The sequence below is a fragment of the Eubalaena glacialis genome, chromosome 10 (genome assembly GCF_028564815.1).
Source record: "Eubalaena glacialis isolate mEubGla1 chromosome 10, mEubGla1.1.hap2.+ XY, whole genome shotgun sequence".
In the NCBI taxonomy this organism is placed as follows: domain Eukaryota; kingdom Metazoa; phylum Chordata; class Mammalia; order Artiodactyla; family Balaenidae; genus Eubalaena; species Eubalaena glacialis.
Window position 1 is genome coordinate 69,027,496 of NC_083725.1, and position 17,010 is coordinate 69,044,505.

The 17,010-nt window shown below is 50.0% G+C and overlaps 1 protein-coding gene across 2 annotated transcripts; it reads right to left on the reverse strand.

Annotated features, from left to right (window-relative positions):
• Window positions 1-498: 498 nt before the first annotated feature.
• Window positions 499-16,515, reverse strand: DNAJB13 (DnaJ heat shock protein family (Hsp40) member B13). 2 transcript variants are annotated; one of them, XM_061202877.1, is made up of 9 exons: window positions 16,433-16,515; window positions 11,176-11,279; window positions 9,942-10,103; window positions 6,545-6,702; window positions 5,392-5,505; window positions 4,185-4,298; window positions 3,120-3,196; window positions 2,388-2,569; window positions 499-569 (listed from the first exon to the last, which is right to left on the reverse strand). In XM_061202877.1, exons 1-8 carry the CDS (start codon window positions 16,498-16,500, stop codon window positions 2,416-2,418), a joined length of 951 nt encoding a protein of 316 aa, XP_061058860.1. In that variant the 5' UTR covers window positions 16,501-16,515; the 3' UTR covers window positions 499-569; window positions 2,388-2,415. The 2 variants fall into 2 exon arrangements, with proteins under 2 accessions (XP_061058860.1, XP_061058861.1); XM_061202878.1 differs by having other exon boundaries at window positions 2,388-2,475; window positions 16,433-16,500.
• Window positions 16,516-17,010: the final 495 nt, after the last annotated feature.

The window sequence follows — 17,010 nt, forward strand, 5'->3', positions numbered from 1 at the left end:
TCAGCATAAGTGGAAGAATGGTCAGCGTGCTTAATGCACCTTAATTCTCACATTAATCCTCTGAGGCAGGATTTGTTTTGCACCAGAGAAAACTGAGGGGCAATTTGTTGCCTTACACATTGTCAGCTGGCTCATTCACCAGCCTTGTGTTTCAGACACTGGCATGGACATGAGGCCACCAGACTTCATCATGGTTCTAGGCATGACCCTGAGACAATGAGGGGCTGGGAAAAGTGGTAGGAACCACTGGACAGCATACCAGGAGGCCTCAGTAACTCCTCAACCCTTAATGCCTATAAAATACCTGACTCACAAGGTAGCACTGAAGACCACACTGAGGTAATAACAACAATCTCATAAATGGCTCTCACAGGCCTGAGAGTCTCACCATGAGGAAGAGGTTAAGAGCAGGCCTTGCTGCTGCCCTAGAGGAGAGCTGGAGCACCAGAGTTTCACAAGGCAGGCCCTCACCCACTTGCTTGCTCTCAGAACAGGGCACCTACCACCACCTCTCCACCTGGGTCCTGCCTCAGGGCAGAGTCAGCTTCACTCCTCTGGTTTCCACAGCCCTGCAAGATAGGGATTGTAAATAGCCTCAGAGGTGAAGCGATTTGCCCAAGGGTACACAGCTGGTTAAGTAGAACACCTGAGGTGCATCTAACTCCAAAGCCCCCATTCTTTAGTGAACCCTGGGTCAAGACTGTCTCAAGGTCTGCTGCTTTCTCCCTGATGGTTTAAAAATGGCTGACTGGTGCTACTGACCCCCATTTAAGAAAAAAACCTTAAGCTAATATGATGCTTTGAATGGTGGAATCCAAGCAATATGGATATTATGGGGCCCTTTTCTGGCACCTCTTTTTTTTTTTCTTTTGGGGGCGGGTGCCACTCTGCGTGGCTTGCAGGATCTTAGTTCCCTGACCAAAGATTGAACCCAGGCCCTCAGCAGTGAAAGCGCGGAATCCTTACCAGTGGACCACCAGGGAATTCCCTCTGGCACCTCTTAAGTCACTTCACAAAAGTGGCCACCCTCTCTGTCATAAGCTTGGATCTCTCCTAGCCCAAGTCCAGACTCAAGTGAAGGGCACCTCCCCTGGCACAGAAGAGGTGCGTGCTGCACTGTCGATGGAAGGCAGGCTGGGGAAGCAGGTGTGGTCTGCAAAGGCCCAGCTGGGCTTGGAGGCTGGCACTCCCCCAGGCCACATTGATAGCAATGCTGTAACCCTGATAATCTAAGCAGTGAGTTCACTAAGCACTTTCACACCAATGAGCTGCCTGAGGAGGGTTATGGGTTCTGCTTTACTAACAAGATAGATAAAAACATCCAAAGGGTCAGTGGAAGGATTGGGAGCAGAGCCCAGTTCTAAGACCCTGCCTAGGGCTTCCCTGGTGGCGCAGTGGTTAAGAATCCACCTGCCAATGCAGGGGACGTGGGTTCGAGCCCTCGTCCGGGAAGATCCCACATGCCACGGAGCAACTAAGCCCATGTGCCACAACTACTGAGCCTGCGCTCTTGAGCCTGCAAACCACAACTACTGAGCCCTCGTGCCACAACTACTGAAGCCCGTGTGCCTAGAGCCCGTGCTCTGCAACAAGAGAAGCCACCGCAATGAGGAACCCACGCACTGCAATGAAGAGTAGCCCCCGCTTGCTGCAACTAAAGAAAGCCCGTGTAGCAACGAAGACCCAACACAGCCATTAATTAATTAATTAATTAATTAATTAATTAATTAATTAATTAAAAATAAAGTTCCCTTTAAAAAAAAATAATAATAAGACCCTGCCTAGAGGCAGCCCAGGCAAGGCAGAAACCAAAGCCATTTCCAGCACTTGTGTCCTTCGTGCTGCCTCTAATCTAAGCAGAGTGAGGCTGTGGGAAGTGGCCTTCAAGGTTCTGATGACGGCTTTGCCACTGAGCCCTGTGTGACCTGAGACAAGTGTTTTGTTCTCTTTGTGCTTTGCTTTCCTGAGTACAATGTGACTATATCACACTAGAGACTGCCCTTCCAAAGATCATGTGTCATGAGAAATAGAGCTGGGGACCCTCAGAGACGATGCAGCATTGCCCCACGCTATCAAGGTGTGAGCACAGAGGCTCTGAACCTTCAGGGACCTGGCCAGGCTCACACAGCCAGGACAGGGTCCCAGGTCCTCAGCTTCTTGAGCCCTGCCCTTCCCTCTGCTCCACAAGAAGGGCTGTATGAAGCTCTTCTCCCTCCAACACACACTCTCTTGGGTGTAGCTGGAGGATAGGAAATAAAACTTTATTGTATCAGTTTAAAATCCCAGGCCATCCGGTCCTCACATCATGCCTGTGCAGTGGGCTGGCTCCCGTGCACACCCCATGCTGGGGGTAGGGGTGGGGTCAGGCCCAGCTAGCCTTCTCTTACCCCTGCTCCAGTCTCCAGCCCACCAGAGTTATGTCAGCAACGCCTGGCGCAGCATCTGCTTCTTCTGGGGTGTGAGGCGGGTGGGGAACTGGATGTCAAAGAAAATGAAGAGGTCCCCCTTCTTGGTGGGGTCCTCTGGCAACGGCATCCCCTCACCTGGCACCTTCTTGAAGTACTTGGGGCTGAGACGGGAGGATGAAAGAAGGGGGCTCAGAGGGCACCCCAGAGCAGCACACCCGCCCCTGCCCAGAAAACCTCAGGCGTGGGGCGGTCAGCAGCTTCTAGAACCAGTGGGAGGGGAGAGGAGACTGGCTTGTTCCAGACAACTTGCTCCCTGAAAACCGTTTACACTGAGGCTCTGATGGTGGATTCCAGGAATCCCATTTTAGATGGGAAACAGGACAAGGAGCAGACCCTGGGTTGGGTTGGGGGAGTGCTGGGCTGCTGAGCTTCCCATGCAGAGGGCCTTGCTTGGAAAAGGGCTTAGGGGATGCAACTCAGAATTCTAGAACTTCTAGAGGATGAAGGCAACAAGGATTTCCCAACAAAGGGGGCCTCTGGCCTCCACAATGGCGGCCCGCAGCTTGGCCAGAGAGGGGGCTGGATTTCAGTCTCTCTCACCCCTTTGTGCTGGGTACAACCTGAACAACTATACCAGGCCAGCCTGTCTGACACACCCTCTAAGGACCAGGCAGCCCTTCTGCGTATTGGGGCCCAAGCAGATGGACTCACTGGACGATGTCATTGATGGGGATGTTGAGCAGACGGTCATCTAGGGTCTTCACCTCCACGGTGCAGCAGGTCAGAGCCTAGGGGACATTAAGGCCAAAGGTGGGAGTGGGGGAGGTCCGCATGTCCATTCTGTTTAGAAGGCACTTTATGAGACTATTCAGTGCCAGGCCCTACGCACTGGAGACAGAAGGATGTTCAAGGACTAATAGGTGAGTGAGCCAGGCTATTACCTGCCCTCAAGGAGTTCACAGTCTGGGAGATAAGAATGATGTTGATACATGTTATGACAGAGGGAAGTAAAGGGGTCGGTGGGAGCCAAGGTGGCGGGTCCACCGAACCATTCTGGGGTGGGGCAGGAGGGCTCCATAGTGGTGGTAGCAGTTGATGAGGGCCTTAAAGGGTGAGGAGGAGCCTACCAGTTAGACAAGGTGGGCAGACAGCACTCCAGGCAGAGGGCCCAGCATAAGCAAGAGAACGAGGGTGTGAAAAAGAATGCACCCAATGGGCAGGAGCTCTAAGTGGCAGTGGCTGGAGTGCAGGGGATGAGATCAGCAGGGGCCAGACAGCAGAGGGCCTTGAATGCCATGCAAAGATGTTTAGACAGGAGTGTGGCAGGGTCAGATGACTTTGTGGAAAGACCCTGGTGGGAAAGTGCCTGAAGGAGATGAGAAGAAAGGCAGGAAGGCCACTGAGAAGGCTGCTGCACACACCCAGATGCACAGACCGGGACAGTGGGGCTGATCAGAAGTGGACCAAGTGGAAAGAGATTTGGAGGTGGAATTAACAGGACTTAGTGCCTGACCGCAGGTGGGGTCGGGGAGGGGCGGCAAAGTCTAGGCTGGTGCCCAATTTCTTGCTTGGGTTGTGAGGGTGCAGAGGGGCCACTCACACTCAGGAGTGAAGACAGCCAGAAAGGTTTTGTGTGGCACTTATCACATTCTGAAGGCCTGCGCCATGCACCAGGGGGAGTGGGGAGTGAGGCCTGCTTGCCTTGGGGCCTCCCATGGGGTGGGGGTGCCTCACTCTGATCTGCCCACCCCTTGTTCCTCCACTTTGCCCACTCACCTTGCCCAAGGGGATGGAGTTCACAAAAAAGAGGTTGTCATTCTCCCTGCGAAAGCGAGGGTGTAGCTTCTCCTTTACAATGAAGATGACGTCGGCTGGGATGACGTTGGGACCCTGGGCAGGGGGAGCCAAGGGATGACAAGGCCTAATTGGCTGTGTGACTTTGGCCAAGTTTCTGCCTCTATTGTCCCCATGTCTTCCTCTGAATAATGAGGAGATTAGACCAGGTTTTCTGGAAGGGCCTTTCCAGTGTGTCTTCATAGCCCCTCCTCTGAGAAGCCTACCCCAAAGAATCCTGCTCTACCCCCATTACTGTCCTCTACTGAGCAGCCCAAGTAGATGCATGCGGCTGGAGGGCAGAACACTGTACTGGGGACAGAGAACTGCCTGCAAGTCTATCCTGCCAAGCTTCATTAAGTTCCAGAACTCTGCTGGGTCTCTTCTGGGCCCTGGGGACAGAGGGATCAGACTGGCCACCACCCCCAAGGGCTTCCAGTCTAGTGGAGGAAACAGGCACACAGTGACTCCTCAGCAGGCTCAAGAAAGTGATAAAGGGAACCCAGAGGCGGGAGCTCAGAGAGGCGCTGACCCAGTGGGGGAGGTCAGGGAAGGATGCCCAGAGCATTGGAGCTGGGTCTTGAAGTGGGTTTTTCGGAAGTAGGTGTTTCATAAGTGAGAAAGAGGGCAAGAAGTACAGGCAGAGGAATTCATCACTCGGGCTCCAAAGACACCATCATCCTGCCTCTTCTCAGGACTTGAGGATTCAGCATGCCTTGGACAATAATTTTATATTTTTATTTAAGTAAGTAATTTAAAATTATTATAAATAAATGGTTTCTGCATAGCTCCTATAGTTGGGCTTTACTCAGAGAAACACTAAAGAAAATCAGGAAGAACACTGATGTTAGGACTGGATTCTCCTTTCAGCTCTGGTGCTCTTGCCCAGGGAAAGTCCCTTCCCTCTCTAGGCCTCAGTTTCTCACTCTGCAAAATGGGGAGAAGCCCTGGGCTACCCACTCCCCGAGGCATTGTGTGAGGCTCTGTCCCTCGGAAGGGACATTAGGGATCAGCTCACCCACGCTGCAGACCGGTCTCCCTTCCAGACCAGGGTTCATAGGGGCAAGAAAAAGCATTGCCTCCTTCTCCCTCAGTCTTCCCACCACATGAACCCATGTGACTGTCCCTAGGCAGCTTCCCTTCTTCTCACCTGGTCCCCTTCCTTCTCGAAGGTGATACGTGTGCCCTGCCTCCAACCAGGCTTCACGTCAATCGTGAGGATCTTGTCCTTGATGGTAGAGGAGTACCCATCCTCGTTCAGCACCTGTAGCGAGATGACAGCGGAGGGAGATTTGCTCAGGATTTCCCAGCTGGCCTTTACACACATGAGAGATGCTCCATGGGATCTGTGCTCAGCTCAGTTCTCTAGCAATGGGGAGAATTTGCCCTGAGCCATCCCCACTCCCACCCTATTCCACTGGAACCAAGAGCTTATGATTCCAGGATGGCAGGGCATGTCATGGGGTTAGGGCCTGAGGTGCCAAGCAGTCACCATGAGTCGATCAAGGCCACAACTCCAGCCCTAGAAATTACGTAGCCCTGGCTTCTAACAGACACACGGTGAACACGCACTCACTTCTTCTCCCACCCCAGAGGCTTTGGCCCTGAGCCTCTGGCAGGTCTCTTAATCCCGAAGGGAGAAAGACCACAGAGGGCAACATATCTCAGCCTCACCCAAAGCATTCCTCTGTTATGTCATCCATCTATTCTCCAATCACGTACCCAGATGGGTGCCATCTGTGGAAAGCATGGCTACAGGTGGCATCTCCTCTGTTGGGCAAAGGTGTGAGGTGGCCTTGCTCATGTGCCTAGCACAGGGCTGGACCATGGGACAGGGCCAATGCAGGGTCTGGACCCTGGGGCACTGAGGGTCTTCTTCAACCAGTCCCCTTGGGAACTGTCCCCCAGCCCACCCCCCTTGCCCACACAGCTCCTTCTTACTCATGAGGTGGACACCCAGATGAAACCCAGAGGGTATGGTCTGGTAATGCCCAGAGAGCAGAATTCACAGGAGACTCCTCCCACCCAAAGCCCTCCCTCTTCCCTCAGGGATGGGGCTGAACTGAGAAGAACGGAAAGAGCTCGTCCCAGTTAGAAGCACACAGAGGGGATTCCTGCACTAGGGAAGAACCAGGCTAATACCCTCAATTGTCCCTTCCAAACTTCAGATTTTAGAATTCTACCATCTCCAAATCTAAGATTCCATGATTCTGTGAGAGACCATACCTGAGGTCTCCAGTTAGGGCAGGGAGGAGGTGACCAGTAGGGTTGGAGAGGATAGAAGGTGGCTCCCAAGTACTCACCCTTCGGGAGATCTTAATTTTCTTGGTGCAGCCAAAGAATAAGTCCTCCAGGGACAGGTAGAGGTCTCGTTCGATTGGGGGGTCCTGTTTCTTGACCCCTCGGCCCCAGAGTCCCCCAAAGTTCAGATCCACCTCATTTCCTTCTGCATCAAAAAACTCTGCAGGAGGTGGGGAGAGGCGAGGAGTAGGAGAAATTGTGTCCAGGAACTCGGATTCATAGACAATCCCCCCATCTCTTCAGTCCCCAAGTGTAATACCCAGACTCCCATTCCCACCTCGCAGACTCAGCCTGTTTGGCCGGGCCAACGAGCTGTCCTTGTAATAGGGAAGAACCTTTGTATTCTATTACAAGTTAATCACTAAACGGATGTTACCTATAAGCTTAAATTATACGTAATGGCCCATCTCTGGGAACCCTACCTCCCAGGTAATGAGCATTAAGCTAAAATACCTTTGTTTAGCTCACAGGAAACATCCTGACCAGGCTCACCTGTGAATGACTGCAGGCAGGAAGAAATTAACACCTCCCCTCCTGAGGCTGACTGGAGCTAAGAAATGTGACTTTACTCCCTCCCCTTTTAGTATAAAGGAAGCCTGAATTCTAACTCCGGCAAGATGGTTCTTTGGGACATGAGTCCACCATTTTCTTGGTTTGCTGGCTTTTCAAATATAGTCGCTATTCCTTGCCCCCAACAACTCATCTCTCAATTTATTGGCCTGTCCTGCAGCGAGCAGTAGAAGCTTGGACTCAGTAACATCCTCAACTGTAGATCCAAGGATTACCATCTCTTGATGCCCTCTACTGCTTCATCCCCCATTTTGGACTCCCTTCACCCACACTTCCCTACCTCCCTCCCCCACCCCACCCCTACCTCTGGGGAAGTGCTCCTCAACTCTGGCTGCCTCAGAGGAGAGAGGAGTGTCCTCTGGTGGCAGTGGCTGGTAGTGCCAGAAATGATGTGCTGTCAGCTTTTGTGGACGAGGGTCACAGCATGCCAGTCCTCCCTACCCTTCCCCAGGCTCCATTCCTCCTCCCTGTTCAGCCCACCCCAAGAGCACTAGAGACCCCAGACTCAAATTTCTATGAAGTCAGCAGCTGAGATGGGGAGAGACAGGGTTAATCCCTAACAAATTAGAGATGTCACCAACATGTTCCCAAACTCCTCTTTCCTCAACTTCTTCTAGCCCTTCCCAGCTCTACACCCATAACCCCTCTTGCTGCCCCACCTTCCATCCTAGTGCAAAGAGCCCCTGCCCTTGAGGTGCCCTGCAATCGTCTGGGCTTCAGTTTCTCAGTCTGTGGGATGGGGTAACATGCTTGACCTGCCTTCCACCATTAGGATCAGATAACAAGATGATGATGAACTAAACCTAGCTCAGAGGGACCTCCCTGGTGGTTCAGTGGCTAAGACTTTGCCTTGCAATGCAGGGGGTGCCAGTTCGATCCCTGGTTGGGGAGCTAAGATCCCACGTGCTTCACAGCCAAAAAAACCAAAACATAAAACAGAAGCAATATTGTAACAAATTCAATAAAGACTTTAAAAATGGTCCACATCAAAAAGAAAATCTTTAAAAAAAATAACTAAAAACAAAACTCGCTGAGAGCTTACTACGTGTCAGGTGCTGTTCTCAACTCTTTGCGATATTATCTTATTGGCCCAGAGAGGTCAAACAAAATGCTCACAGTCCCACAGCTAGTGGTAGTAGAGTTGGGATGTGAACCCAGGAGGATTTGACTACAGAACCTGTGCGCTTAACCACTATGCTTAATGAAGCCCTTTGTAAACTGCAGGGGTCACTATCATAATTAAGATTTTCTGTACTCTGCCCCTCCTGGTTAGTGTCACAAAAAGAACTTTGCAGGCTAGAATGACCTTAGGCTAGGGAGGGCAAGGTGGTGTCACACTCTGTCCCCTTAAGATGTGATGAGTCATCGACACAGATGTAGAGAACAAACGTATGGACACCAAGGGGGGAAAGTGGTGGGTGGTGGTGGTGTGATGAACTGGGAGATTGGGATTGACATATATACGCTAATATGTATAAAATAGATAACTAATAAGAACCTGCTGTATAAAAAATAAATAAAATAAAATTCAAAAATTCAAAAGAAAAAAAATGTGATGGGTCATCGAGAGGCCTGTGAATTACCGGGTCCCCTCTTGCATGGTTGAATTCATTTGTTCTCCCAGCACCTATGGTGTGCCAGGTATCAGACACCCCAAAAGCCAGGTCACAGGAAGCCAAGCCCCTCAATTCTGCAGGGAGATGGGACACAAGAACCCCTAGGGTGAAGCACTATAGCAGTATAACTCCTGGGCACTGCCTGAGGGACCCCCATACCATGAATCTGACCTTCCCTAATGAGCAATGCCCCTGTAAGCTCTGGTTTGGCTCCTCTGAACAGCTTCTTCTCCATGCACCTGTCCCTGGGAGAGATAGGCCCATTGTATGGCATTTTTCTGACTCCAAAGCCCATTTTCATAAAGATCATCTCATTTGATAATGACCTGTGAGGAACTGGCTGTTTAACAATGAGGAAGCTGAGGTTTCAGAGAGGTGAAGAGATTTGTCCAGAATCACATGGCTCACAAGTGGTGGTGCACTGATTTGAAACAGGCCCTCTGACTCCAAGTCCCTTGCTTTTCCAGTTTCACCTGGAGTTTATAAACTCAGCTTCCTCTGGCAGACAGGTGAAGGCAATGCACAGTAGGAGGGGCCTCTGAGCAGGCTGTAGCCCACTTAACATATCAATGTGGAGAAGAGGAAGAGGAAACCTTTGAAATGCAGACAAGCTGTAGTATAGCCAGGGAGAAGGGGCTGGGGAAGCCAGGCAATGAAAATCTAGACTCTGTGAGTTGCTTAACTGGAGCCAGGAAGGAAGACAGGTCTGAAGGTGAACTGTCCTTGAAAGATGATTCAGAGCCTTGGAAATCAACTCTTTGTCAGTTTGACTAGAACCTGGAATCATTCACACATCCATCCCTGTATTCATCTCACTAACACACGCTTGTACGTTGAAATCTTATGCAGCCATTAAAATGAATAAAGTAGATCTGTTTATAATATAATGTATAATAAGATAATCTCCAAGATATAAGTGAAAAAAAATCAGTGTATATAATGTGGTCCCATTTCCTTAACAAAATTAAAGGCTATGTAAAAATAAATATAAGCTCATAAATCCATAGAATATTTCTAGAAGGATACAAACACTGTTAACAGTGAGTGGCTGCTTCTGGGGAAGGAATGGAGGACTGGAATTTTTCAATAATTTTTTTTTTTTTTTTTACCATGGACTATATATTTCTTAAAGTAAACAAAACTACTCAGAGAAAAGCATCTTCTATAGCTATGTCCTTCCCAGTAAGGCAAAGGGGCAGGCAAGACCTCTTACCATTAAAGGGGTTATCTCCCCCGAAGAACTCATGGAAAACCTTTTCCGGGTTGCCATGGAAGACGTAACCAGTTGTCCACGGGGTCTGCGATCCAAACTCCAGAGGAATTCCGCCCTTCAGGCCTTCCTCTCCGAACTTGTCATAGATGCCTCTTTTCACAGCTGTGGATATGTGTCACCTTGAGGAGGGATCCAGCATAGGGGCTAAGAGAGCTGGAGGGCTGGGAAGCAGAAGGATATGGGGCAGAGAGGAAGGGGCGGGGCGAAAACAGCCTTATTTCTAAGGTGCCTGCTGTCTGGCAGTCTTTGGAGGGAGACTCTAGAAGTTAGGGATTTCATTTCATCTTGGGTGGACCTAGGTATGATCCCGTAGCCCAGAGGAGAGATGATAAAGACTGAAACTTGCTGGGGGAGGGGTGGGGATTGGAGAAGACAGTGAGAGACTGAGGGTCGGGCAATCATCCTGGGGTTTGGCTTAACTCAGTCATCACAGCTACTGTCTTTTGTGGGGTAAATAGAATCCTAGAGCCTTGAGATTGTAGGATGTAAGAATTCTAGAGCTTCCAAATTCTAGAGCTTTGAAATCTTAGAGTCCGAAGTCCTGAAAACTTGGGGCTGGAGAAACATTAGTGATCTTCTGGCCATTCTTCTGCACAGTATCCATGATTACAGTCTCCAGGGCAAGCCCTTAGGGAACCCATGGGCACTGCCTCGGGCAGGGGCAAGGGATCTCTTTCCCTAGGCTCCAGTTTTCCATAGGAGAGAGATTTCCTAATCACAGACCCCTCTCTGTCCCTTTGTACATATGCTGTCCTCGGGGAGATGGAGATTTAGCTTCTTGGTAATGAGGGAATAACCGGGCGTGTCTGCCTCAGCCTTAGCCTTCTTCCCTGGGCAGCAAGCATCTCACTCTGCAGTCCTGCAGGGGACGGGTGGGGCATGGGGCATGTGGGGGGGGGGGCCCTGCCCCAGGTCCTGCACTGCTGAGACTAGGGGAGCACATCAGCCTAATCTGGGGGCTCTCCACACCACGTCCTCCACCTTAGCTTGTGTCTACTGAGAAAGGCAGTTCATTATGTTTTCTTTCTCAATTTGTTTAGATTCTGGGCAGGGAAGAGGAATGTTTACTCTGTTGGGCCCCCTCAGAAAGCCCAACGCTCAGAGACGTGGGGCTGATGTTAACAGAGACGCGGGACGGAGGAGCCGCCCTCCATGCTCAGTCCCAATCACTCACGGTTGCTCAGCACATCGTAGGCCTCCGCTATTTGCCTGAATGCCTCCGCTGCGGATGGCTCAGTGGACCTCAACGGGTGGTTCTTAAGGGCAAGTTTCCGGTACCTAGAGCGAGGAGGGTTAATATCCTGAAGCACAGACCAAGGTTCAGAGCTGGCTCTGCTGTCTGCTGCCTGGTGGTCTCTCGGAGCTTTGATGTTCCAGCTATAAATCAGGGCTGTGGTGGCCAGGGAGGCACATCACTCAGATCCCCTGGAAGAGAACCCAGTGTCGGGAGCATGGTTGACTGACAGTCCCAGTAGCTTCCCCACTGGCCATTTGTGCTGAGGCTGCACTGGCCCCAAGCTGCTCCCAACCTATGCCTATGCTTGTAGGGGTATCAGTGCTGCACCAGCCCTACAGGACCCAGGTCTCCTCCAATGCCCAACCTCTGCTTGAGGTCCCCCCATCAGCCTGGCTGAGATTTTCTCTGGACGACGCCACAGCCCTCCCTACCCAGCCCTTCCTTCCCTCTCTCCTTTCACAAGCATCAGACCTGCACTATGGTCTGAAGGCTCCCCGGCACATTCCTAGTCCCGCTTCATCCTCACAGTTGTTTCCCTCAAACACTTCTTGCACATCTAATTCTGTCTTGGTGTCTGAACTGACACACAGGCTTCTTGGGAAGATTAGATAAAATAAGGTGTCAGAGGGCCTCGTACAGAGAGGCACTCAGCACAGATCAGGTCGTCTCGCTGTCTCCCCCTCTGTGCTCATTCTTTCCCCTATTTCTTTTTTATTTATTTGTTTGTTTGTTTATTTATTTGCCTGTGTCAGGCAGGTCTTAGTTGTGGCATGTGGGATCTTTGCTGCGGCATGCAGGATCTTTTGTTGTGGTGCTCGGGCTTCTCTCTAGTTGTGGCATGCGGGTTTTCTCTTTAGTTGTGGCGCGTGGGCTTGAGTGCATGGGCTCTATAGTTTTGCAGCACGCGGGCTCTCTAGTTGAGGCCTGCAAGCTCAGTAATTGTGGCACGCGGGCTTAGTTGCCCCTCGGCATGTGGGATCTTAGTTCCCCGACCAGGGATCGAACCCACGTCCCCTTCATTGGAAGGTGGATTCTTAACCACTGGACCACCAGGGAAGTCCCTCTTTCCCCCATTTATGTGTCTGCCCAATCCCACCACACAGTGATGCCACACCTGCAGCATCTGGGGATCTGTATCTTTACATCCCAGGAGGAAAGACATGGCAGGAGCTGGTGATTTGTGGAGAGTTTAATAATGGACCACACACCAAGGTGTGAGAGGTGGGGCAGGAAACCACAAGGGACAGCACAATTCCTTGAGGCTATGAGTCCTGAGGTGCCCTGACCACCCATGAGCCTGTAGCAGTGAGGGGAGGGAGAGGTTACTGAAATCCCGCAGGAGAGAGTGTGTGGACAGGGCCTTGGTAAAAGCTGTGATCTTTGATTCAGGGCCATAGCCAACCTGAACAGATCTCATAAGAAGGGAGCTGGGAATAAATACCCCTGCCCCACCCTCCTCCCTCCCAATCTCCTGCCTTGTGCTCCTTTTGCAGGATGCATCTGGAAGCCTGAGGGCCAGGAGGTCTACTGATGCAGTTCATATGGGCCAGTCTCCCAGAGCAGAGAGCAGGGTGCAGAAAGGTGGGGCGGGGGTCTGCAGGAGCAAAAGGAGGGCATCCGCACAGCCTCCTCATTCACTCAGTACACATGTGGTCCCACACACGGTCCGCCGGTCACAGGGCGTCTCCTCAGCCCTGCTCACACCTTCCATGCCGGTGACCCCAGAGCTCTGCTGTGCTCCTTACTCCACTCCACACACTCCGTGGACAAGCTCAGCTGGCTGACGGCTTTGAGCACCAGCTACACGCTGATGATTCCCAAATCTCTATCTCAAACCAGTTCGCTCCCTTGGCTCCAGACCTCTGTACCTAGCTGCCTACTCGGTATCTCCTCTCCAGTGTCTCACGGGCCCCATAACCTCAATGAGCCCAAACGTGCACACACTTTCATTCCCTAATCTTTTCCCCATTTGTCCAGACCCTGAAGCAGAAAAGCTGAGTATCTTCCACTCCAAGTTCTCCTTCGTCCCCTCCACCCCCATCCCATCAGTCACCAAGGCACATCAGCTTTTCCTTCTAAATAATGTTTCCTTGCTGCTTCTTCATCCCTACAACCATTGCAGAACCATGTCTTCCTGTTTCCAGTTTCCCCCTCTCCAGTCTGTTCTGTGTGCTGCCACCAGTTTGATCTCTCTCTCTTTTGTTAATTTGATGTTTTTAAAATGCTCCCTGACCAAGTCATTCTCCTGCCTGAACCCTTTACTGGTTCCCCCTTTGTCTTCAGCATAAAATTCAAATGTCTCTGAGATTCAACTTCCGCTTCTCTCTCTGCCCTTCTCACTCACAGCTCTCCCTCCCTGCTCCCACGACCTCTCCTGTCCTTCTCTCCAGGCTCCAAACTCTGCACTCTGCACTGCTCATGGCTTTGACATTCTCCTCCCTTTACCTGGAATGCTCACCCCTCTCCAGCCCCTTTCATCTCCTCCTGGCAAATATTTATTCATCTTTCCACATTCAACTCAGGGGTCAGCTCCTCCATGATGTCTTCCCTGACTGCAGTTTCCAGTCTAGATTAGATACTCTTTCCCACATCCCCAAGTGCCTTTGATCCTCGTACTTAGCACGTGGTGCTTCAGTTGTTTGATGGATCTGTCTCTCCCACCAGCCTGTGAGTGAGTCCCTCCAGTTGCTGTGTCCAGTTCTCTGTGTCCTCAGTGCCTAGCACCAAGTGCAGTGAGTAAACGTTGTGAAATCACTGTCCCACAAGGCAGCCCATTTCACTATGGGGCCAGTCTGACTTTTAGGCAAAGATTTCTCTTACTGAGCTGGGTCTGCTGTCCTGTGACTCTGCCTCCATCCACGAGGGTCCTGGTCCTGACTCTGCCCTGGGGGGCCTTACAGACAGAATCTGCTCTGTCTACCTTGACAGACTTGAAGGCAATTTTCACACCCTCCCTGAGACTTCTAAACCAGCCCTTCTCAATTACAAAGGTTGTAGTCAGGTGTGAGAATTGCAAGAAAACTCTAACAGTGAGTAAAAGTAACAAGGTTTGAGAAGAGTTCAGTTTTCCATATAAACTTGAGTGGTTTTAAGCTCTGCAGTAACATCACTCTCATTCACCTGCTTTCCTGAGTGGGAGAGAAAGGGGTGAAGTCACAGCCCAGATGTGGCAGCCTAGGATGAATGAGTGAAAAGTTAATAGCTGGGCGATTATGAATCATCGTGGTGCTTGTCTTCATTATACAAGTTTAGCCTTTTTTGGGGGGAGGGGTCAAAATCTAGGTACTCCCATGGGAGAGTGTGTCAAACATGTGACTCATGCCTTAAGAGTTGTTTCAGGGGGACTTCCCTGGTGGCGCAGTGGTTAAGAATCCGCCTGCCAATGAAGGGGACATGGGTTTGAGCCCTGGTCCAGGAAGATTCCACATGCCGTGGAGCAACTAAGCCCGTGCGCCACAACTACTGAGCCTGTGCTCTAGAACCTGGGAGCCAAACTACTGAGTCTGCATGCCACAGCTGCTGAAGTCCACGTGCCCGTGCCTAGAGCCCGTACTCTGCAACAAGAGAAGCCACCGCAGTGAGAAGCCCGCACACCGCAATGAAGAGTAGCCCCCGCTCGCCGCAACTGGAGAAAACTCGCGTGCAGCAATGAAAAGCCAACGCAGCCAAAAATAAATAAATAAATAAATAAAAATTTTTTTAAAAAAGAGTTGTTTCAGGGAGAAAGGTTAAGGACTGTTGTTTGGAACATATATGGTTCTTTTAATCACTCTTTATAAGACATGGTTTCAGATGCAAATGATTGCTGGGCATTTTCATGCTCATTATCTCATATAATTCTATTTCAATACCACAACAATTCTTATTTTTCATTTTATTTTTTTTAAGAGATGGGAAAACTGAGGCTCAGAAAGGTTAAGCAATTTGCCCAGGTCACACAGCTAGCAGATAGGAGAACCTAGGTTCAGACCTGGCTCCTTCCAGTGCTTAAGTTGGGCTTATCTTTCTGCATTCCAACTGCCCTCCCTCCTTGTGACCTTTCCCTAGACAGGTCTCACTGGCCAATGAAATGCTATGAACAGTGGGTGACATCACACACTGTTCCCAATTGTTCTCTAATTGATTAACGAGTTTGTGTCTTGTTTCGCCAGCCACACTGTAGACTCTCTCCACTTACCCCACTGAGATCCCCTATGGGACTTGGCCCGTGGTAGGCAATTAGAGCAGGCAAGGTGTCTTAATACTGGCTCTGCCGGTTACTAGGCACATAGCCTTGGGATAATAATGGTACCTACCTCTCAGGGCTGTTTTGAGGATTAAGTGAAATAATGATGGAAGGTTCTCAGAACAGCATCTGCACAATTCAATAAGTGTAGCTATTATCATACAACCTTAATTAAATTGTCCTAGATTCCTCCCTTTTTTCTTTACCCTACAATGATCCAATTTATAGCTAAGTCCATTCTCTCTTCTCTCTCCAGACCACTGCCCTGCTTCAAGCCTCATCTTTTGCCTTGATTACCATGACAGCTTCTGAAGGGGGTCTCTCTCCTTCCAAGATAGCTTCCACATGCCCTGTATGTTCCCTTTTGTAACATTCATCAAGCTTGCTGTGACTTATTCAACATCTGTATCCACCAACAATGTTAAGCTGCACATCTGTCTGAGTCACGATATCTCTAGCTGCTGAGACTGCACCGAACCCATATAAGTAGGCGTTCAGTAAATATTCGTCAAAAAATATTTTTTCAGAAAAATGTGCTGATTCCTGTCTTAGACACACCACAAAGTCCCCAAGACTTGATGGAACTATTCAGAGATGTAATTTATTCAATGCCAAAACCCCACGTGGACAGCCAGAATAAAATATGTAATACATCCATCTGGTTGGGTCACTCTCCTGTTCACAATACTTTGGGTCTCCATAATATTAAGCATAAAGTCTCCTTTGTTCCCATTTTATTGCTAGGAATACCAGTGTACCCAGGAGAGCAGACAGGGCATAGAGAGTAAAGGATGATGGATTGGGAAACCTGACCCAGCCCAAAGCCAGGAAGTAGGTGTGCAAGAAGCAAGAAAAGGAACAAGGTCTACCTTGCCTGCCCTAAGCTGTGCAGGAAAGCTCAGTTTGGAAGAGATGAGGGTGGGCCTGTCCCAGTACAACCCAAAAGCCTCGCTCCTGCCCCCCACTCACGCATTTTTGATCTGGGCATCTTCTGAATTGCGAGGGATCTGGAGCACAGAGTAATAATCCTGGCCCATGGCTGGCTGGTTGTCAGTCGGTGGATAGTCCTGACTCCAGCGGATCTGTTAGTCTGCATTCAGTGGTTGCTCCTGACAACCGCACAGGGGCACTCTGGGAGTTGTAATCCTTCCTGCCTAAGCAAACCGCCTTCTCAGCTGTGCCGGTAGAAGAGGGATTGAGAAAACTGGGACTGATTCTGCAAGCCTAAGGATCACTCAACTCAGAAAACAGAGTTTTTAAGGATCACTCAACTCAGAAAACAGAGTTTTTCGTATGGACACCAAGGGGGGAAAGTGGCGGGGGGGTGGTGGTGGGATGAATTGGGAGATGGCGATTGACATACACACACTAATATGCATAAAATAGATAATAAGAACCTGCTGTATAAAAAAAATAAAATTCAGAAAAAATAATAATAAGTAAATTTAAAAAGAAAACAGTTTTTAAGGAGAGTAGCAATTGGTTTTAATTAAAAGTTTTCAGACAAATAAATAAATCTTTATTTTAGAATGCTTTTAGATTTTCAG